At 42.2% G+C, this 22,162-nt stretch overlaps 1 protein-coding gene across 1 annotated transcript in view; it reads right to left on the bottom strand.

The window, feature by feature from the left end:
• Positions 1–1,109: 1,109 nt before the first annotated feature.
• MME (membrane metallo-endopeptidase) overlaps positions 1,110–22,162 on the bottom strand; it is a 33,604-nt gene continuing 12,551 nt past the window's right edge. Inside the window, exons 9-22 of the mRNA XM_008935725.1 lie at positions 19,994–20,095; positions 17,667–17,803; positions 17,476–17,569; positions 16,399–16,527; positions 15,975–16,073; positions 15,225–15,305; positions 14,146–14,249; positions 13,735–13,793; positions 10,068–10,187; positions 9,269–9,402; positions 7,473–7,538; positions 4,035–4,130; positions 3,556–3,632; positions 1,110–1,333 (exon numbers count right to left, since the gene is read on the bottom strand). Of these exons, the coding sequence (XP_008933973.1) occupies positions 1,234–1,333; positions 3,556–3,632; positions 4,035–4,130; positions 7,473–7,538; positions 9,269–9,402; positions 10,068–10,187; positions 13,735–13,793; positions 14,146–14,249; positions 15,225–15,305; positions 15,975–16,073; positions 16,399–16,527; positions 17,476–17,569; positions 17,667–17,803; positions 19,994–20,095 (1,398 nt within the window). The 3' untranslated portion in view covers positions 1,110–1,233. The remainder of the gene's footprint in view (positions 1,334–3,555; positions 3,633–4,034; positions 4,131–7,472; positions 7,539–9,268; positions 9,403–10,067; positions 10,188–13,734; positions 13,794–14,145; positions 14,250–15,224; positions 15,306–15,974; positions 16,074–16,398; positions 16,528–17,475; positions 17,570–17,666; positions 17,804–19,993; positions 20,096–22,162) is intronic.

Below are 22,162 nucleotides of genomic sequence, written 5' to 3'. Positions count from 1 at the left end.
TTAAATATACCTATTGTAGCAGTCATCTGAGGTATCTGGTACTTATTTTTGGAAATCTGTTTGCTTTGATATACAAAGCAGTAAGTTCCTTTGCAATCTGCATGAGAGTGTTTACTACGTATCACTGCAGATTTAAAGTCTTTTACCTTCTTCCTTAAAGCCCCTCCTGATTCTTGCATCAGCTGTGCAGCTGTACTGACACGAGGACTGGCATCGGGCAGAATGTGTACAGATCATGGGCAAGGTCAGACCCTAAACGCTGAGAAACTCAGCCTGAAAACTCCAGCATGGGTATGCCCCACAGCAGAGGTCAGTCTGGTGGACTTTGTCTTCTTGCCCAACAGCATGCTTTCCTCAAATCTCCCAGTTCCATGTGGCCACTGATAAAATATATTACAATACTTCAAGTCAAAAGTGTAGCTCAGATTTAAATATAAAATCTATGATTTATACATTACTAGAAACTTTAAAAAAGACCAACTTTAGAGAAAGCAAGAAAAAGCTTAGAAAACTGTGAAAGGGTCTTTGATCACTATCTTACAGATTATATGTTCAGAAATTAATAAATTACCTACAGTTTCTGTTTGGCTGGAAAGCAGTAAATAAACTGTTGTAAATAGTGATTTCAGATAATACACACTGGAATAATTAGTGAGAAGTTACTTAAGTACAGCAGGTCTTTGGACTCCTCTTGTACAAATGGTTTCAAGTAAAATGAAAACATTTGGTAGAACAGATTGATCATAGCAGAGGGTACAAAGTCTGACACTTAGGATATAAACTGTTGCCTCATTATCGTGTTACAATTCCTAAAACTGCGTGTTACTTCATATTTCCTTCCTCTGCTTGATCAGAAATACACCTTCACGAACCAGTGGGAGTTAATGTGTTATACTCTGACTTTCTAAAATAAATCCAAGAGGCCACTGGCCAGCGGGGAGTAGGATGAGCTACAAGTGCAACGCTGCTGTAACCATCAAGTGAGTTGGTTGCTACAGGGGTCAGGGACAGGCAAGGCGGCTGGGCAGCTCCAGCAGCTCTCTGCTGCATGGCGTTAGTCCTTTACTTGACGTTTGAGGTGTGACTTCGTTCGTTTATTTCTGCCCATTTAGTAAGGATTATAGTGACTCCTTTAGCATATTCCCCTCAGTTTTCTTCCCTCCTCCCCTTCTCAAAGTCAGGTGAAAGCCTCTGTTGCCGACAGCTTCTTGAGATGCGAGGTTTACAGTTCCGTCACCAAACTCGGCACTTCTTAGCAGGATCCATGTAGTTTATCTTGGTACATGAAAAGGCTTTGGAAAACTCCGGAGAGTTTTGCAGTGATCCTATGACCCTTTAAAACAAAGCAACATCATCTTGTCACTGTTATTTGCCTTTGTTTAAAACAAACAAGACGACCCACGGGTTGTAATTTCTCCTGCTTTATTTACCAGCATCCCCAGAACTGCAGGGATTTGGTACCAAAGCTGGGCTCTGCCTGTGTCTGTTACTGTATAGACTGTACTGTATTTTCAGTTTGCATGTTAACACTCAGATACAGACCCTCTTTCCCCTGCCTTTGATGATTACCTGATCTAAGGCATCTTTCAGTTAACTTCTTGTTTTACTAGTGGACAACAGATCCTACCTGCCCGGCACTCAGAATTGCTAGCCCATAAATTAAAACTGTACTTCGCAACTGACAGTTTGTATGAAGAGCTGCCCATGCTGCCTGTGAGGAGAAACAGCCTGCAGTCAGTGAGGCAAGTGTTCAACCAACAAAAAATCCTGTCACCAGCCTCCCAAATAATGGAAAAAAAAGTCCATGGTGAGCCACTGTGGCATTTCAATAGCATGTCATTAGGCAGCAAGTCTGTGGGGATGTCTCATGTACTGGAACATTTTCCATTTTAGAGTTCTTAGGGAGGCCTCATCCTGAGAATTACTTCACATTCTAAAAATGTTAGTTTCTTGTTAATACTTGTAATTCCCTATAAAGTTTATAGCCTTTCATACTGATGTAAAAACAGCAGAATACACTATGTAATATAACCAAGATACACACAAATACAATTACACAAAGATGCTGAACTAGTGAACTTCATGTTCACTATTCACTGAAGGCCTCATGACTCACAGGAATTAGATGTGCAAAGAGGAGGCCCAGTTCTGAAGGGCCCCTGGAGAGTCTCGTTAGCACTGCGACCAAATTCGGCTGATTGCAGGACTGGGGGCACAGGCTGCAGACAGCACAAAAACCACCCACAGTGAAACGCCGGTCAAGTGGCAACTGGAGGAACAGTCACTGCTTTCACTAAATATTTGAGTATGTGGGATAAACAAAATAATTCTTTGGTACAAAGCCGCTGAAAGAAAGACACTAGAATTAATGTACTGAATTGTACTGGGAGAGAAGTTATCCATTTTGTGTGTGAATCCCAGAGGTGACACAGCCTTTCAAAGCTCACAGAGAGGTGGTGAAGGTCTACATTACTGCTTGATCTCATGGCATCTGACTGAACAGATTTATTAGAGTAAAAACACTGTTATGCTATCCATGAATAGGTTGCTCAGACTTAAGCTAAAAAGCAAGGATCCCTGTCTGGCCCAAAGGCTTGCACCCAGAACAGCCCCCTTTCCTGTGTGACTCTGCTGAACTGGGGCCCACCTGCTCTTGGGAAGGCTGGCAACACAAGGCAGAAGATGCAGATCTGCCTATCGCACCACAGCAGACAGGTTTGGGATGGACTGGGGGGCAGTGGCCTTCCACCTCAAACTCACTTCTGTTCCTCTAGGAAGAGAGAACACATGGTGGTGACCTTGTGTACCACCTGGGGCACAGTGGGGCCCCATTCTGGGCTGCAGGTGTTGGGAGTAGTGCTGCCAACGTCGCAGCGAAGATGGGCTAGCCTGCTCTGTTGGAACAGGAGGTCATTCTAGCTCTGGACAGCAAAGGCTATGGACTGGAGGTCGCTTCTCTCTCATGTCAGTATTGCCATTTAAAAGAAAATGAATTCTTCTCCATGCTTGGAAGAGCGAAATCCTTGCACTCCACAGATGAACTGGAGCTTCTACCTGTGACTCTAATGGAGGATGGAAGTCTACCTACAGCTTTTGGTCTTTCTGAGAACCCTATCAGGAGCTACTGTGGGAGCCAGGGGACTTTGGAAGGGCTCTGGATTCCAGACACAGGCACTGGGACTCTGCTGTAAACATCGTGCACCACCTAACAGCCAGGTGATGGTGTTGTGTCCTGTGATGACCAGTGTTCAAAGCATCTCAGCAGCATGGACAGAGTTAAGTTGTATCATCATCTCTTGGCTGAGGACAAGGCCCCCCAGATTTAGGGTGGCCTGTGCCTGTTCTGTCGGCCCAGAGCCATGCCAGGGCTGGGAGGTCAGGGCAGTCTGTCTTTTTCTCTGCAAAGCACCTTCCCCGTGCTCTGACAGTCCACGTGGACCTACCCTGACCCACCCTGGTGAGCACAGCCCAGCCCACTGTGTAGATCTCTACGTTCTACAGCTGACAACTGTGCTGCACGCAGGAGCTGCACCGAAGGTTATGAGAGATGCTGACCTGAATTTGCCTGGGCAGTGTGAGTCAGTTTTGATGGAGTTCACAGCATATTCTGGTCTGTATGTTCCACACCATACCTACAGACATAACAGAGAAAAGTGTTTGTTAGCCATCAGATTGTCCAGGAAGAGACCTGCTGTCATTTCACTATGAAATACTTTGTGTCATGAGAATTCCACATTAGACCATAGAGGAAAAAATAATATATTTGGTTAAAAAAGTATAGTGTTGACCTCAGACAAATGCACTTAGGCACGAGAAACTGTTTACCAGACTTACTTGTGGCTGAACCCATTTACTTAGGGAAGACAAATTACCTAACAAGACTTTATTTTCACTACTTTGTAGTGAATGCTGCTCAGCTTAGCAACTCTGCCAGCTCTTGGTTACTAACGGTAGAAGTCAACCCACTCTGTCTGACTTGCTGTTAAACTGTGAATTCAGGTGATTTTCAGAGCCTGCAGTCAGATCTAGAATACCTGTGCAAAGTTCAGAAAAAACAGCTGCTCATGGTTCATTTCAAGACCAGGAAGAAGCTCTTCTTTTCCATGCTTTTTCACAAAGTTTTCATAGGCCTGTAAAATGAATCAAGTACAAACATTACAAATCCCAGCTCAGACAATCAAAATAAACTGATGACAAGGAGGAATGTGGATTCTTTGACATAATTAATCACGGATTACCTTGGCCATCCATCTCGCCACGTCACCTTGACAGGGCCATTTCTTAGTGCTGTGATACCAGTGGCCTGACTGGATTGAGGCCATTCCTCAGTGTACGTGCCTTACAGTACTCACTTACACCGGGTTTAGTGAAGCTGCATGAGCTATGTTGGTGTAAGTGGTAAACAGGCTTAAAGAAGGGAATTTACTGTAGCAAAAAGAAATCAAGGCTAATAGAATCCTTTCAGGGTATACTCAGATAACAAGATTTTTGCCTAAATACATCTTTTTACAGGGGAAGAAATTAAGAATACAAAGGAGGACAGCTGTATTCTGAAAGCGATAGCTACAGAGATTTACTACTGTTCTTCAGCAAGCTTTATAATAATTAACGTATTAAAATCTGTTGAACTGTGCATATTTACCCAGCAAATCCTTTCACAGAGTCCATCATGACTGCATAAACTAAGGTGGTTTTGTGTTAAAAAAGCAGAGTATGTGCTGTAATGGGTAAGACTGAGGTTCTCTGGCATCAGCTGCAGGGTGGGTGTGGTGAGGCACCAGCAAGCTCTGTGCTATGCCAGGCGTGGGGGCTCAGAGCGGGCTGTGCAGAGCCCACCAGCAGCAGCTCTGTCTCCTGCAGGCTCTGTGGGTCAGGTGTTCCTGGCACCATGTCTCCTGTGCAGTGAAGATCCCCACGGAAAAACGCTGCTGTGCAGCTTGCCACGGCCAGCTTGCACCGGCCAGGCGTCCTGCGTGACTTGGGGATTCCCTGTGACTGGATCCCTGGCTAAGTGCCTGCTGGGCAACCCAGCCCACTTCTGCTCAGGGAGGCGCCAATAATCTCCAAGACAATCAAGCTGTGGTCAGAGGATTCATTCCTCCCACTTTTGTTAATCTTTCCCCTCTTCCCCTTCTTCTTTCCATTAGACTTGAGAGATGGGGGATAAAAAGCTTCAGCTGTGGTAAAAAATCATTCTTCTATGACAGAACTGACATATTTGCTGTCATGCTGACATTTTGGCTTTCTCTCAAACGTTTACTACACAGATATATTTCATACGTTTTTTGCCAACTATTGGGTTAGTGTCTAAAATACCACACCTATGGTAAGATGTGCTTTCCTTGAACACAGCGCAGAGTTCCAGGATCCAGTTTTACTAGCACAAAACTGATTCTTCTGGGAGACATTAATTTTATCAATTATCTCATGTTGCGTTATGAAAAGTATTTTTTTTCATTTCGGTTTTGTTGGGGACTTCTTGGGTTTTTTTTTAAGGGAACTGCAGAAGACTTTAAAACCATTCCATAGTAAGAACAGCTGCTTTCACGTTTCTTATAAAGACCATGTGTCAAACAAGGTGGTGTTAGGACATCATTACTGATAGAAAGATGCTGACTAATTGGAGAAATGTTCTGACTAAAGTCAGTGCCAAGCTACTGCCCCCGTAAAGCCAATCAAGTGCACAAGTGCAAGCTGAGGAACAAGCAGTTCACAGCTCCACTGAAAGACTCCGGGCACTTTAGTGGATGAACAAGAGCCAACAGCGCCACAGTACTGCAAAAAAGTGAGAGTCGTGCTGGGGTGTATAAACAGGAGTATCTTATATAAGATACATGAAGTAATCCTTCTACTCGACTTGGCACTGGCCAGGTCTCAGCTGGAGCGCTCTGTCCAGTTTTGGGCACTGCACGTCAAGAAAGATGTGGACCAACTGGAAAGAGTCCAGTAGAAAGCAGCAAGAATGAACAGAGGTCTAGCAAACATGACCTATGAGGAAAGATTGAAAGAATTGGGTTTGTTTAGTCTAAAGAAGAGAAGTCTGGGCCTTCAAGTATGGAACAGTCTTCAAATACATAAAAGGTCGCAGGAAAGAAAGGAGCAGATTGTTCTGCTTCCACTGCTGAGAGCAAAGCCATGATGGCACTCAAGCTGCAGCAAGGACGTAGTGGAAATTCTCCTATGGTATGTTTGAATGACCCAGAAATCGTTGATTCTACCTACTAGGAGGCAGGGGGTGGACTAGATGACCTCTCAAGATTCCTTGTGGACCTTTTTTTAGTATTTATATGATTTCATAATTATTTATATCTCATGCTTTTTTCTTGATACTTCTGACCTTCTAATTTTTCTCTGGCTACTCCCATTCCATTCAGAAAGAGTATCCCCTTTCATGGGTTTGTGGGTTTTGTTGATTTTGGGGTTTTTTGTTTGATTGGTTGTTTTTTTTTTTAAATGCGCAAATGTTCAGTAATTGAAGATCAGACTAATCTAATGTGCCATAGTGTAGCCTCTTTTAGGGTTCCAAATAATTCTTTAAACTCCCATTAGTAATTGCATTTGCCCTCAAAGATGTACATTTGAAGTGAGGTAAGGGTTGCCAATGGCTTTTTTGCAGGAGCTGTGATCATAAGTTTGAGAAGCGTGAGTTGGCCCATGCATGCCAGTGGGCACTTGGTTGAGGAAAGACAGCACACCATTTGTCAGGTGTTGAGTGTTTTGCCCCAGAAGAAGGTGTTCAGGGAAGGAGAGGGAGGACCCTGTTATTAGGACCTGCAACCATCATGTTTGCAGGTAACCAGGAAAGTTCTGACTTGTTCTTCACCTCCTGACCCATACTCACAAAGAACAGACCTCTGCTGCTTCTGCTTTCAGTCTCAAAGTTGGCCAGTCTAAGGAGTTAAGTATCTTTTTCAAAAAGAGAATGAAAGGAAAGCCAAAAAAGCAGACAAGTTTCTATGGAAAGCTTAGCACAAGGAGTCCAGATGTCACCAGCATCTTTGGATACCTCTACAGGGTACCAAAGTCACTTGTACAAGATGTTTTTTTGAACTGTGAATAGTGTTCCATGTGCGCAGGGAGACAGTTTCTGGCTGTACAGCTTAGAAGAAAGCCATTCTGTCCCTCCTTCCTGGCATACAAAGGCTGGTGAAAGCAGGGGCTCAGTACCATTGGCTGAGGTAGGTGATGGTCCAACTGGGATTCATTAACTGTCTTCATTCTACAAATTCCCTATTCGCAATAGGCAAAAATTAAAAAGTAAAATGAGAGAAAGAAGTCAGCTGAAAAAGAGTGCACTAGAAACAGATCATACATCTCAGGAAGTAACAAATAGGATGAAAGAAATGCAACAGCTGGTCAACAGTTTTAAACCAGGAGGTATGGTTCTGTCCCTAATGCAAAAATGTGTCTTCTTCAAAGGCTCTAAAATTAATTTTCTTAATCTATGATGGTTTCAGCTAGCTACATCTTACCTTATATGCTTGTCTAACACCCCCATTATCAGCGATGTTTTCTCCTAGTGTGTTGATTCCACTCAGCTGTAAAATAGTAAGAAAAAGTGGTTTTCTGAAAAGAAGAGCTTAGCCAGGACCTTTAATGTCAAACTGTATTTGGTTTTAACTTTTTAAAGGTGATAATTCCCTTAAAATCTGCAGTTGTAGCAGGTTATGTTGTCTCTGAAAAGTCTTTGCTCCTTTGTCTCATAATTTGTGCAGAAACTATTGTTTTCCCTAACCCTCTTCCTTCCCCTATAGACAGCTTCCCAGGCTCTCACAGCTCTTCTACCCAGACCTTCTGATGCTTAGTCATTCTTCATTCATTCTTCCCATTTTCTCCTTGACTCTACCCCTCAGCTTCTTGCTACAGTTCCAGTTAGAGGAAGTGGGCAGAACCTGTCTGTATAGTCTACAAAACAAGTTTGGATTTTAACAGCTGAAATTAATCAGTTAACAGACACCAGCAAATCTCGTCTTTATGTTAGGCAAGTTAGGTTGCTCTTTGGTAGCGAGATACTTAGAAGATGCCTATTTAGCTGATTTCGCATTTTTTAAGTTGGGGAAGTATCACTAACAATGAGGAAGCTTTGGTAACGGAGAATCTGCAATTTTATTTTTTAAAAAAATCGTATTTTCAGCCTTTAGCCCAAGATATTGGATATATTAAAAGCCACGAGGCTTAGAATCAACATTACATTGAATATAATGTGTTGAAAAATGGTGGAAAAATATTTTGAAGTAGTCCTCTCTGTTTTTAATGGCCTCTCTATGAGTCCCAACAGTCTAACACACAGATTGGATAAACTTAATCTGTGGATTAGAAAGTTTAGGAATTAGATTAGGAAGTCTGGATTAGGCTGGAAGTTTTTATCTTTTTGCTATTCTGTATGACAGAATATATTGTCAGCCTCTAAAAAACCGGACAGCAGTATTCAGAGAAGCAGCTTGTAAGCATGTTCTCATTCTCCTCTTAACTGCAGGAGGTCCCATCCAGGAGAAGTTCCGTTCCTGACAAAAAAGCAGGTGCTGGCAGGGTTACATGCACAGGGCAGTTCTGCAGCTTGCATTCAGTTGGCAGAGGACTGTTCTGCTCAGTGTGAGCGATGGCAATACCGCTGCCACCCACTCCCCCGAGCCGAGGGAACAGGGATCTCGCCGGGACTCGGAAGGGAGCCGGTCCTGCTGGCTGCTCCTCCAGGCACGGACACTGCTCTGACAGCTCCAACTGCGCGCAACGCTCGCACTTAGAGTGCCTGCCTCTCCTAAACCTGCCTAGCACCCGCTCCTCTCCTGCCACTCCCTGACTCTCCTCAGACCTTTTAGCTCTGTAGTCCAGATGTTCCTCTGGGGGAAGGAGCAAGGAACTTTTCAGGGCAGGAAAGCGGCAGGCAGGATTTGGGTTGATGGGGATGTGTATTATTTGTGCATTAAGCCTTTGGAAAAGAGGTTCAAACTTCCAAATTTATTTTTTTTTCTGTTCCTTGGTGGAATTAAAAAAGCTTTCGAGGGCCCCAAAAGGTTCCTGTGGCAAAGGCTTCTAGGACTGCCACTCCTTCAGAACACAAGTCCTGCCTCTTTCAGAACAGTCAGCATATGTGAGGAGTTTTTACCAATATCTTTAAAAGTCTCTTTTGCCTTTTTTCCCTAGTTGTAGGAGTGACAGCACTGGCCGTGAGCCAAGAGACTATTCACATAAATAAGGGCTTGCATTTTTAGGATGAATGTGAGAATTTGTGCTTTCTCTCTAGAAATAAGTCATAAATACAACATACGTGCTGTCCACCTGCCAGGTCCCATGAAAAGTTCCCATACTGGTACACCATACACTGGGATAGATCCTTAAAATTCTGTGCTGATTCTTCAGTCCACCAGTCTACAAGGTCTCCATTCTCATTAAAATTTCTGCCTGTAATAACATGTTAATAGAATTATGTAAACAGGAGAAGAGTTTTTTGTTGCAGTACGAAGGGTAGCGAGTGAGTATAGTCATTCATGCAAAAAAAGCGCTGTAACGAGGCAGCCAAACAGATGATGCTCTTTATTACTGTTTGATTTTATTTTTCCTCTAAGAGGGCTATATTTCAGTGGAGAAGAAAACTAAATTAACTCAGGCTGAATCCAAAGATGGGATTAAGGCTCTCTTAGGAAGCCTGGTGTGATTCTGACCTGGAAATGATTGTAGTGCAGGTCTAGAAATGTGGCTGTGCAGCAGGGCTGACAGCACACCCAAGTTCACACCTGTGCCAGCCTGGGGACACATCCTGCTCACAGTTATCTGTGGCATACACTGGGTTTTGGGAAAAGCAAGCAACCAGCAACTATGTTAAAAGCCCTTGTGTGCTCCAGCCCCACAACCTGGGCTGTTGCTGCAGCTATACTAGAGTCTGTGGGATTCTTTGGATCGTGCTTTTGGGAATCATCATGGGGCTCAATACTGTAAAGCCTCAGAAACCCAGATTTGGTCTTATATGTGGAAACTTCATTTTTCTTGCTCTCTGGAGTGATTAAGCACTAATGGGTATAAAACATTCTGTGCCCTGTAAGTTTTGTAGCCGGAACTCGGTGCCTTACCATTGTCATCAAACCCGTGTGTGATCTCGTGACCGATGACCATGCCTATGCCGCCGTAATTCAGGGATTTGGGCTGGGAGGCACTGAAGAAAGGGGGCTGCAAAATGCCAGCAGGGAAGACTGCAAAAAAACCAAACAAACCAAAACAAAACCCACAACAATTAGGGCCCTGTGTTGTTATCCTTACGTGCACAGTGTGAACAGACCATTTTTATGGGCTTCAAGTAAATTCATGCTGTTCCATCAGACTTACCAGCAGCACTAAGTGAACTGACACATGGTAACGGTGGTAGGATAGAAGGAACAGATCAGCAGGACCGCTCCCCTCATCAGATACTTGCAAAATCATCAGCAGCTTTTACTTTGTTACTATTTTACTTCCAAAAAGCGCAGTTTACTTTTCCAATTCACAGTACTTGGCATCCTCAGACCCCTCTATCACTACCAACTATCATCAAAAGTGGGAGAGTGTTCCCCTAGAAGGATAAATTATTTGATCTAATCAATCTCAGAGGAATTTATCCTTCCACTGAAAATATCAGGAACTCCCACTAGAAGCAATAAAAATAGGCCAGGCTAGCAATGAAAGGACTAGAACAAAGTGGTTCTTTTTGCCCACTTCTGTGCTCATTTTTCTAGGCAAAGAAACAAATCAGTAAAAAAGAAATGATGTTGCAATTGTGATCTTTTTAAAAATGAAGAAATAAAGAAAAATTCTGTAAAACATCCAGTTACCCGTTCCATCTCATGCAGGCCTTTTCCCTGTACTTGAGCCTGTTGCAGTGATATAAAGTATTAACTCTTACTGTGAATGAGATTTATGTAACTCTACAGAACCTGAAAAACGAAAAGGAATTGGATTACACTTTTCACAGGGCTAAGGAAAGAAAACAGACATTTCTGCAGCAGATTGATGCTGAAATGCCAGTTCTAGAAGTTTCTTTCAAGAGAAGGAAGAACCATGGGAAAATGGAAAAATAATAAACAGTTTAGAAAGCCCCTCCTGCTGTCCTGTGCCAGCTGCTGCTCCCTGACACAGAAATTCTACTATGCTGGTGGCTGGAAAGGGAATGTTGAACCTTACTGCGGTAGCTCAGCTAGTTTCTCTGAGGTTGACTGGCTTCCTTATCAGCAGTGCTGCTGATGGAACAGTGAAGATCAGACCATATTAAAATGTAATAAGAAGAGCTTTAGATTTCCTACATATCATGTACAGAACGCGTCTTTAAAGGGATTTTTTTAGAAAAGCATAATACTAAGCTAATTCAGACATCACTCTGAAGATCACACTGCTTTAATTATCCTGTGGCATGCCATACCTGAAGGGTGAGGTAAGAATTTATGCTCATATTAACTGCCAGTCACCAGTTTCAGTCGTCCCAATCATGATTCCTTTTCTACGAATCACTGAACAAAGCTATTTGAAACCGCCTGAGCAGATTTTTGTGCTAAATGTTCAGCAATGAGCTAGATGCTCACTTGGCTTTACCACCTGCCCAACTGGTTGCGCCGTTTCACCTTCCTTAACCAGGCTGTGCTGGTCAATCAACAGTTTTGTCTCTGTGCAGTCTCTCATGGGTTTCACAGAGCTTACTGCACGTTCTCCCTTCTGAACCCGCTGCAAAGTCAGAACGGTTCGGGTGAAGTGGAATGGTTTATGCACTTGCCAGTTAGCACCCACAATTTCACGAGGACACAAAACCTAAACACAGGTGACTGGTTCAGCTGCCAAGTTCTTACACAAACAGCACCATTTGTAGTGGGCTGTATTCTCTCATCCTTTTATGAATGCGCCAATAGAAGGGGTTTTCTCCTCGTTCTTTCTCACCGTTGCAGCCAGAGCTGCAGGGAGCTCATGAATCCCTGGTCCCAAAGTCAAGTGTCAGGTCAGCTCTGGTGTTCCTGAGGGCTGCTGGCAGGGGCACAGCTGCATAGCACTGATGTGAATTTTGACACTAGTGTATAAGAGCCCAATGGAAGAAAGTAACTGATGTTTGTCACCTTGATTTAATGGTTCATTCGATTAAAGAAGTGGTGGGACTTTGCCTTTCCTGAAGGCTGAGGAGAAGTGATCATTTCATCCCTGGCAATGAAAACAAGGTCTCCACCAAGTATTTTCTTTGGAAGCCTTCATAAATAAACAAGAAATAATATTGTGTCCTTTCTGTGCAGAGCCCTGCAGGAGAAGGTTTTTTCATTTTTCAGAGACTTGTTTTCAGGAGTTACACTTGGATCATAGTATCTCACTAATGGCTTAGAAAGGACACTGCAATTTATGAAATGTGGATAATAACAATCTTTTCAGAACAGGTATGACAGAAATATTTTGAGCTGTAATTAATGTTGTAGAACATTTTGTGGCTTTTGAAAGACAGCACCACTGTGAAGAGAGCTGGTACAAGATGAGAAACCTCAGTGCTTACACGCGGTTCTAATCTTTAGCTATAATGGATTTGTTGGTTTTTTTTTTTTTTGTAAATTCCTTTAAAAGCATTGTAATGCTTTCACTTCTACTTCGAGTTATTTGTAACCATGGATGGTTTGGGGTAGGCTGGCATTAGAAATGTTTGTACTCAAAAGCATTATGAAAACTGTTTCATTGTAATGGACTTTTCTCTTCTTAAATTTGATTTTTTCCTTGGTTTAATCTACAAGGTCTCCATTTCCATTTTTCCAACATATCAGACAGTGAACTTGAACTCATGTGGCATACTTTCAATCTTAAGAACAGTAATTAAGGGTGCTGCAAAAATTCCTTACACTTGTCTTACACCATGTGTAAAAGAATGCATGTTAGGACTTGGCCTTTCAGATAGCTAACAGTTAAGACTTGCAGTTTAAATGGGACTAAAGTCATACTAGAGCTCTTCTGTGCTGTGGTTCACAATTAGATGTTTAAGGGCTATAGATAAGATAGCTGATGAGAGATTTTCTGAGTAAACTTTGTCTTTTGGGAAATTCTGGTTTCATCGAGTCCCAAATGTTTTGTTCCAGTTGTCGTGGTTATTTTTACATAGGGAAGGTGGTGACAGAGCCATGTAGGATTTCTGTCTGCTGGGGACATGAAGCAGTTCTGGAACAGTGAGCATATGTCAGAAGCAGTGAGCCCAGGCAGCATGGGACAAGTTTGCTTAGCTCAGCTTCTGTGAAGCTGACTGCTGGAGTCTGTCTTCCGAGCACTGGACATTAGAGCTGTGTATGGGAAAGTGCTGGAAATGAGGGCAGAGAAAGTGAGACTAAGCTGGGGTTTGTGAAGGGGCTGTAAGGAGTGCAACCTGCCTGTGCGCTATGGTGAGAAGCTCTGTGATTCTCTTCTAATTGGTGTTTCCTTCAGTAAAAGTGGTGTTGTACTCCCTGTTCACCTCTTAAAAGAAAAAAAAAAAGGCTGGAGCCACCACATTTACTTGGTCATTAAACTTGCAGCCACTGCATGCTGCTATCATTTCCATGGCTGAATGCCAAGCCTCCGTCTTTGCTCTGCACAAAGGCAGCTGGAAACACAAGCAGGTGAAAACATGATGAGTGAAACCTCTGATTTTGCTGCACTGAGGCCCTTCCACAACCCCCATAATATTGCTTCACTTTTTGATTTTAAAAATGCATACAACTATATATAAATAATTTGGCCATTAAATCTGTGTCCAGTTAGTAAGTTGGAAAACCTTACCTATCTGATTTCTGCTTGCTGAGTAAAAAGCGTTGACCACAGCAGCTCCACTTATCCACCTAGTAATAATACAAGAACAGATGTTAGAATTTCAGTTCTTGATGACATATTTCAGATGAACTTAATTAAAAAGCTGCTCTCCAGGAGTCCACTTAATCCACTCCTGGAGCTAAAGGACCAGACAAGACCTACTCCAGAACACTTAACCTTCTCCATCATCTCCCAGTTTCTTTGCTATACTTGCTAATGTGGGTCCAGTCTTTCAGAAATGAGCAATATCCTCTTACTTACCCACCTCATTGAGGAAAAAGTGCAGAAGGAAGGTCAATAAATCATCACTGATTACCCTCCAAGTACCTCCTCCTCTGGAAACCGCATGAAGGACTATACGCTGTGTTTTTCAATACTTACTCCTCTTTGTCCACCTTTTCTCTAAGCTTCTTCAATCTTTTCTTCTGGGTAAATACTAAATTTTGAATAATGTTTTCGAAGTATTCTTCTTCTTTGTAGCTCAACTAAAAAGAAAGAGGGAAAAGTACTTAGTGGTGGCATTACTGATGTGTGAGAAAAGACACATAGATCTGGAAAATCTAGTCTTAAGTGTGATGAACTAAGCAATGCATTTTTAGGAGTATTTTTTGATCTACAATTAGAACTTGATTTGTTCTGCTATACCACAGAGTTGGTATTGTAGCTGGATATATGTTAGTGGCTGTATAATTTTTTCCGGAGATCTTTATTCTGTAAATACATATATATATATATTGAGTGGAGTTCAGCTTTTGCTGGCTTTGACCCTAACCTATGGGCGTTGCCTGTTTGAAACAAATAGCTACCAGCTTGGTAAGCTGCAATTCCACCTTAGAAGGAACACAAGAATAAGGCTCAAATGGTGTTTTAAACAGCATGCTTGGGCTATATGTCTGTATTTTTCAAAGTTCCAACTTTGACTTCTAAGATATATTCTACTGGAGCATACATATACGCTTAAATACGTTAATGGAGTTACTTTTACAAATGAACCTGCAAGGTGAAAGAACACTGGGGTCACATTTTGCAGTGAAAAAGCTCAGACGCTGTTTAGATCACATGCGTCATCCGGCATCGTCCTTAAGGGACTAATTCCAGTCCCTGGCTGAACAGGCTTCGTTACTAAGTGATGTGGCCCTGTGCCCTCGCCAACCAGCGTTACCCGAATCCTGGCACACGTAGAAACTGGATTGAACACTGTTGGCGCCGTGTTTTATTTTGGCCTAGCTCCTCTAGAACTGACACATTTCCTTGAAATCCCATCGGATACTTCCCACCAGCTGTACTAGTTGGCTGTACTACACTGGCTTTTAACACACCCTGAGTGTCACTGCGCAGCTGAGCGCGACAGCGAGTTACCCTGCGCCAGTGCTGGTGGTCCAGCTTGGCTGTGGAGGCAAAGTCACTGTTTTTTCTCCCCAGAGCCTTTTCTAACTACAGCACCTCTGGCGGATACTGACCTCCTGGTACTCACTGTTGAGCTTGTTGTCGTCGGTCATGATCTCGTCGGGATAACCAATCCTCTCCCTGATTGCTGTGGCCTGGGGATGAGACCATTTGACAGCCATAACAAATCCAGCCAGATTCTTAAATCAGTCATTAATTATATGATGAATGCAGTACAGCAGCAACTGCACAAAACCCAGGATATTAATCATATATAGGGTTTGTTTACATTTTTTTATTCATTGAAAGTACTGTAAAGCTTATGGTTAATTACAATGGAAAATTATAGAAAGTATGTTCTCTTCCTTCCTTTGTAAGTAAGCTTACAGAAAAGTGCATGAGACAGCCCAACATACTTTTATGCTTTTGAGTTAAAAGGATGGTTTAAACAAACAGTAGAAACCCTGAAATATCTGACATATTTTACAGCACCTAAAAATGGAAGTAAAATTAATAACTGGACATTTTTTAACATCAGGACACCATAGGAAAGCACATTTACAAACGTCTAGAAATGTGTAGTTTGACTCAAGAAATCTGGATACAGTATACATACTAACTAGCCCCCACATCTACAGTGGAGTGAAATAATTTATTTAATATTCCCAAGTGTTGACAATTTGAAGTCCTGAACAAAGTTTTTTAACCCAAACCTTACTCAGTTTCTTTTGATAACCAAACATTGATTCGGTTTTGGAAAACTACTCATGTGCAGTTTTTTGTTAATAGGAATATACATTACCACTATTTAAGTTTTAACTTACTTTGTGTTCTGCTTTCTTTTTGGTTTCTGCATCCATCCAGGTTAGTTCATCTAAGGTTTTTATAAAAACATCACGTATATCTGCTATCATTTCCTCAACCTTGGAAAAAAACATCGGAATGTTACAAATCCACATAAAACGATCCAGTTATTTTCCCACAGCCATAGTTTGTTTATTGCAGACTTTCTCTTCCTGCACTGCGCTGGGCTGTACTTGGGTGCAAGGGGATGGCTCTCCTAGCACGTTACGTCCTTGTTACCCCTCAGGGGTGCTGACTGAGAAGCGAGTCTGAAGGTCAGGTGTTTTAGAAAGTGACCTGCTACATAGGAAAGATAATAAAAAGCGTAATCAAAGCTGCGTAAAGAATGGTGACAATTAAGTGGGGTGTGGGTGGCACACAGGCTGGGTTTGCCAAGCACTTTACCACGTGCTTGCTGTCTCCAGCGAAGGCCTCCTCCACGTAGAGCCGTCCCACCGCGTTCTCCATGTTGCTGTTGACGTAGTTCGCGCAGCGACGCCAAACGGCCGTTTCTGACGTGGTGCCGTAAAGGGCCTGTGAAACCCAAACATTGGCTCAAACAGAAGGAAGGGGAAGGGGAATGACGACTGCCTGGCAGATGTGTTCCAGGGGAGCCTACTCAACCTTAAATATGTGCGTTTAATTCACGTGGGTGTTTGTGGCAGTCAGGTGGACTTGTTCTGTAATGGGACTATCTGGAACAGGCTGAGGAACTATGAGAAGCATTAGCAGTATTTCAAAACATGAAAGGTGGAGGGAAGACAACTGCTTTAAAAGCTACGCATAGGAGTGGTTAAAGAGGAATACCTTGAAACAAAGCCTTCACCGTTACAGGGACCTGCTCGTCCAGCTCTGACAGGGCCACTGTGATTATGCAGCAAATTCATCTCCTTAAAAAGCTGCATATGTGTGTTAAAGTATTTCTTATGTCACTAATGGATACAACAAAATGGCTTTAACCTCTTTAATGGAGCTGAGCAAACTTACAAAGTAGGAAGTTCTACTGTGGAAATACAACGCACTTCCATCTCCAGTCTGTTTGGGAAATTGCTCAGCACTTCCTTAAAAGCACTGAAATATAGGCAGGATCAAATGATAGAAAAACAAGATTTGGCCTGTAACGTTTGAATTTGAATGTATGGCTTTGGATGCTGATGAGTTTGTAAGAAATCAATCAGAACTGTCAAGCAATTATTTGTCAATAGAAGGCTGTTCTGTTACCAAAATGGGGATTAATTTAGATTTGGGAAAACATGGAGACCAAGTACCAGAATATTGCTTGACAAATCCACTCCAGCTGTCAAGCATATATCATAGAAATTACATGTACACTGCAGCAGCAGCAGCTTCAGCAAACACATCTGGCTTATGTGTGCAAAATTAAAAATAGATTGAATTTTTATATACAACAAGTACCTAAAAGATTTCTCCTCTATGATTCAAAAAGTCATCTTTACAGCTTAGAGAGATAAATTACTGCACCTTACGAAAAGCATTCCTTGTGTCCTTGTAGTTACGGCTTAGGCTGTTGACAAGATCCATCACGAATCGCCAGATAATGTAATTTTGAAGGTCTCTGTTTAACAAAAGACCAGTAACAAGCTGGTGATGTTTTCAGGCTTCTAAGTTTACTGGAAATCAAATGCAAGTTACAAAAATACCTAACGACGTACCTGGGAGTGTATTTATTAAGAATAGACTTCAGCCTCATAAGGTATTCTGGATCATAAACAATGACATGCTCGGTGTTCTCAATGTTAATTTGTACTGTTGACATTATATCATTTATGAATTTTGACCAGTTGAATATCTGGAAGATCAATATACATTACTATATGGTTAACTCATAAGGAAACAGTATTTAGCTGGGTTTTTTTCTACTTTAAATATGTTTGCATAACACAAATACTCTGTCTTTAGTTTTCCTGATGGTTGCACTACTTATGAATGGAGTCATATCTGAGATGGATTTTAGAGCACAGAGGATACAAATCTATTAAAATAGAGTGGTATTTAGCAGAAAGGGTTGAGAAACCATTTTCGTTTCAGATTAACACAATTAAACACGTTATAACCCCTTCCTTTTCGCCTGGAAAAGCAGTAATGGTATATTAAGTAAAATCTTCAGTTGCCTTTTTGCTATATTTGGCTAATAACTTTTAAATCACACTATGTGACCCTTCTCTTGGAATGCTGTCCACTGTACAGTGTTCTATATTCCTCCAATATCTCCAGTCACTTCTTTAGTAAATGGCACTGATGTTACAGCTAACCCTATATATGCTGCATCAAACCCTCTATGTTGGCTGAAGGTTTCCTAATCCACAGACTCTGGACCACTGTTTGACTGAGAAAAAGATTTAGAGCAGAAGCTGAAAATCATCACCTCGAGAGCCACTTGGTGCTTTTACCACCTTCAGCAGGTGCTCACTTTAGTAATGAAGAGGAAGGTGGCATTACACTTAAGAAAAGCAAATAATCTTTTAATTTTTGTTTGTAGTATTTTTTTGTTAATTTTTTAGCATTTTTGTTATGCCTTTGATTTGAAAACTATTGGTGGTTTTCCCAGTCTATATCTTCTGAGAGGAAAGTTTTTCTGGAAGGGGTAATGTCTTTAGTCAGACACACAGATGTAGCTGAGGGAAGCAGACAAGCTTTCAGGAATAGAATTGCTTCAGGTTTGAGTGAGAAGCAGCAAACTTCAATCTAATCTTAGGAATAATTGCTGTTCTACCCTGAGACCATTATAACAACGCTACCAACTCCCATCATGTGTCTTTTGAGCTTTTTTGGATAAATTTAGAGGAGATGATTATTGCTGATCTGCAGCACTCCCCAGGAACTAAAAATAAGCAGGGCAATACTGTTCTGTGACAAGAGAAGTTGTTTCTGACATTATGACTGTAACAGTAACTGTTCAACTAAGACCTGCAGGAGAAGGTAAATTGAAACAAATTAAGCTAGGCAGGAGTGAACCATTATATAATTTGAAGTTGAAGAATTCAAAGTCAATAACAATAGCAGTGATTATGAAACTGTGGTAGGAGTAACAGCATTTCATAGTACCTTACTGGCCTCCAAAGCCTCAGTAATGCCCCCCCGGGAGCCAGACCACAGTGCTTCCCGGGTGACATGTTAGGTAACCCGCCTGACTGCTGTGCAAGGGACTGAGGTAAAAGTCATTTATGATAAAAGATCTCCACATCAAGTATGACCTGATGTTCCTGAGGAGCCACTCCTATGTTATCAAACCTTTGGCTAGCCTTTCGCTGCACTTTGGGGCTCCATAAATTCAAGATTATACCGCACAAACGGCACATGGCTCAGGGTGAGAGAATGGGCAGAGCTGGAACATCCTGGGAGAGCTACAGGGGGCGGAATGGGGAGAAATTTCTTCATTCATAGTCCTGACTTCCTGGGCTCCTTCCTGGTTGCTTTGGGAGCCCATCTTACTGAGGGAATGTTGGACTTTTCTGAATCTGCAGCTCTGGATAAACAGAGAAGGCCTGAACAGTCACACTACAACATATTTGAAGTGGTCGGTGGCTACAGTCTTGATTTTTGTCCTGGGCCCTCTGGAGCTGCTGTGGTAGTTACAAAAAGAGAATTTATTTGTACTGCGCAAAGGATACTCTCCTGATTTTCAGCAAGGGTTATGTATGTGCAAGTTTTGCAAGATTTACCATCCTGAATCCATGAGGGAAGTCAAACTCATGGTAATTTTTCCCCTTTGTCCTTTTCCAGCTCTTTATTTTTAAGCACAGGGCAAGACCTGCCTTTCAATTAGAAGGAGCAGTAGGTACAGGGTCACAGCCTTTTATATCCATTGTAACATCATCAGAAATTTAGGTAAGACAGCGTGCACCTCACATACCCTGTTCCATTTCAACTACATCTCAGCTCAAGAAAAAGTCTTTAAAACAAAAAATTGTCAGGCTCTGCTGTTTAATCTCATTAGTCATAAAGTAGAGGCTAAAATGTCAGATTATTGATCACTGACCTTATGATTGATTTCCAATGAGAAATTGTTTTGGAGTTGTGCCAAGGTTATTTTATTGTACAGCAGAAGTGGATCATTTCTGTCTTCAGATTTTGTTGTTGCCTATCAAAGTTAATCATGAGAAATTTATTAAGTACTTTGAGTCAGTTCAGAGGAGTTTTGGTAAGTAAAAGTAAAAAGAAAGGAAGTGGGTATTTCTGGCTTAATATATTACTAGAAATTTACATTAACTGTGAAGTACTTCACATGCAAATATGGACAGCATTTTGTAGATAAAAAGCATAAAAAAAAGGACAGACTAAAAAGCATATAAAAGGACAGATTAAATGAACTAACTTTCTGACAGTAAAATGGAGCTTTGCTTTTTGTTTTGTGTTAGAACACAGGCAGCTCAGGCTGTGCAGGAACCATGGGTGGAACACAGACCCATACTCAAAGTACCAAGTAGACACCAATACCAACAGACACACTCCACACAAGAATGTCCTTGTCCCTTCAAGGGATGACGCAAGGTGCAAAATCTTGGGAGAAGGGAATAAGGGAGATGTATTTATTGAGTACAGGGTGACCAGTGTGCTGCGGTAGGAGTGCGGTGTGAGAGCTCTGATCAGGAGGTGTGTGCTGATGTGTTCTTTCTGGAACAGAAAGGGAGCCAAAAAAGCTTTATATTAGTCTAGGAAATGTGTTTTTGCACCGATGTGTTAAAAATGTGTGTTCATTAACACCTTAGCAGCACAACTCCATCAGGGCCATTTCTTATAGATAGTAAAAGTGCCTGACTGCCAGAGACCTGTGTCTGTGGAGGTGCTTTATGAGGCAAGTCAATCACTGGAGTCTCTAGACAGCAAATGTCAGCATGGAGGTCTCTGGAATTGGGGTGCAGGCAATGTAGACTGAGAGGAGACAAAACCAGCACCTCATGGTAACTATTCCCTTGGTCTCTGAATGCTCTCTTGGGTACCTGTGAATTTCTCCCCAAACACTAGAGTGTCCCAAGCTAGGCTGCTTCTGCAGGTTTCCAAAGTGCAGTCCTGTCTCCTCTTTCACACACCTGGTCTCATGCAGAAGCACCTCGTGACAGCATCAGCACTTGTTCCCCTCACACTCCCCCCCACCTTTTGACTTCCACTTCTTTTGATGGCAGAGAGAGAAAATGCAACTGCACAAACAACTACAGGAAAAGAGTGATCTTGTGATCCCATGAGACTCGTGGGAGAACCTACGTCACTACTGCCTCGAGTATCGGGAGCTAGAATTGTAGATTTTACACATTTGAACTGTTTTGGAATGTCAGTTGTGCCAAGTCTGATTTTAGATACTTCACTCCTTTTTTAAAAAGATTTCTCTTCCACTTCCTCTTTCCTAGTCTATTGTGCATTCAGTATTTTTCCTGTGTTTTCTTTAGCAAAGTCCCATGAGCACAATGTCAGCTCTCTACAGTAACACTCAGGCTGGTGCTGAGCTGCCGTGCCAGCAGTTAGCCGCCAAGGCAATAGCAGCTTACCCACCACCAGCTGCACCCTCTACCAGCAGCAGCTGCTGCAGAGACATTTCAGTTGTGGTTTCTTTTCGTACGTCCTTTTAAATCCTTCTCCAATGACCTCCTTTTCTTCTAAGAAATTGCCATCTCTGATCTATGCCCAGAGGTGTGTTTCTCAGGAAAATGTGAAGAAAATCAAAATCAGATGGTTTTAGTTTAGACAAACAGCAGAGGGGGAAGGTCTTCTGCTACTAAACACATGCCCTTACTATCAGAATAACCTGAAAAACAGCTGAAGCTAGAAAATCTCCACTTAGCTTGTTTTACAGTCATCCCCAGCTTCGGGTCCTTCTGAAATGTTTAATAATCATAAGCCATGTTTTTGCTCATGAACGCTTGAATTTCCGTTCGTTTTAATCCGTGCCAAGTTCAAATTCTAGCTATTTCTCCAAGGCATACTCTATTGGAGAATAGTGTTTGATTAAAAATGCACTTGGAACAATCAGCATTGTGGAGCGGCTTGCGCAGGACAAGCACGACTTTGTGTGGCACAGCAGGCCCAGGGCTGGGAACCCGCCGCTCCGCTCCCAGACAGCCCACGGAAAACGGGGCGCAGGGAGAAGTGGCCCAGCAGCATCTCCCTAAACTCACTTTCTAAAACAGACTAAACAGAAACCAAGCCTGTCTCT

Source organism: Merops nubicus, unplaced genomic scaffold (assembly GCF_000691845.1).
Source record: "Merops nubicus isolate BGI_N331 unplaced genomic scaffold, ASM69184v1 scaffold8272, whole genome shotgun sequence".
Classification (NCBI taxonomy): domain Eukaryota; kingdom Metazoa; phylum Chordata; class Aves; order Coraciiformes; family Meropidae; genus Merops; species Merops nubicus.
The sequence above is the reverse complement of the archived record's forward strand: the minus strand, read 5'-3'. Positions and strand labels throughout refer to the sequence as shown.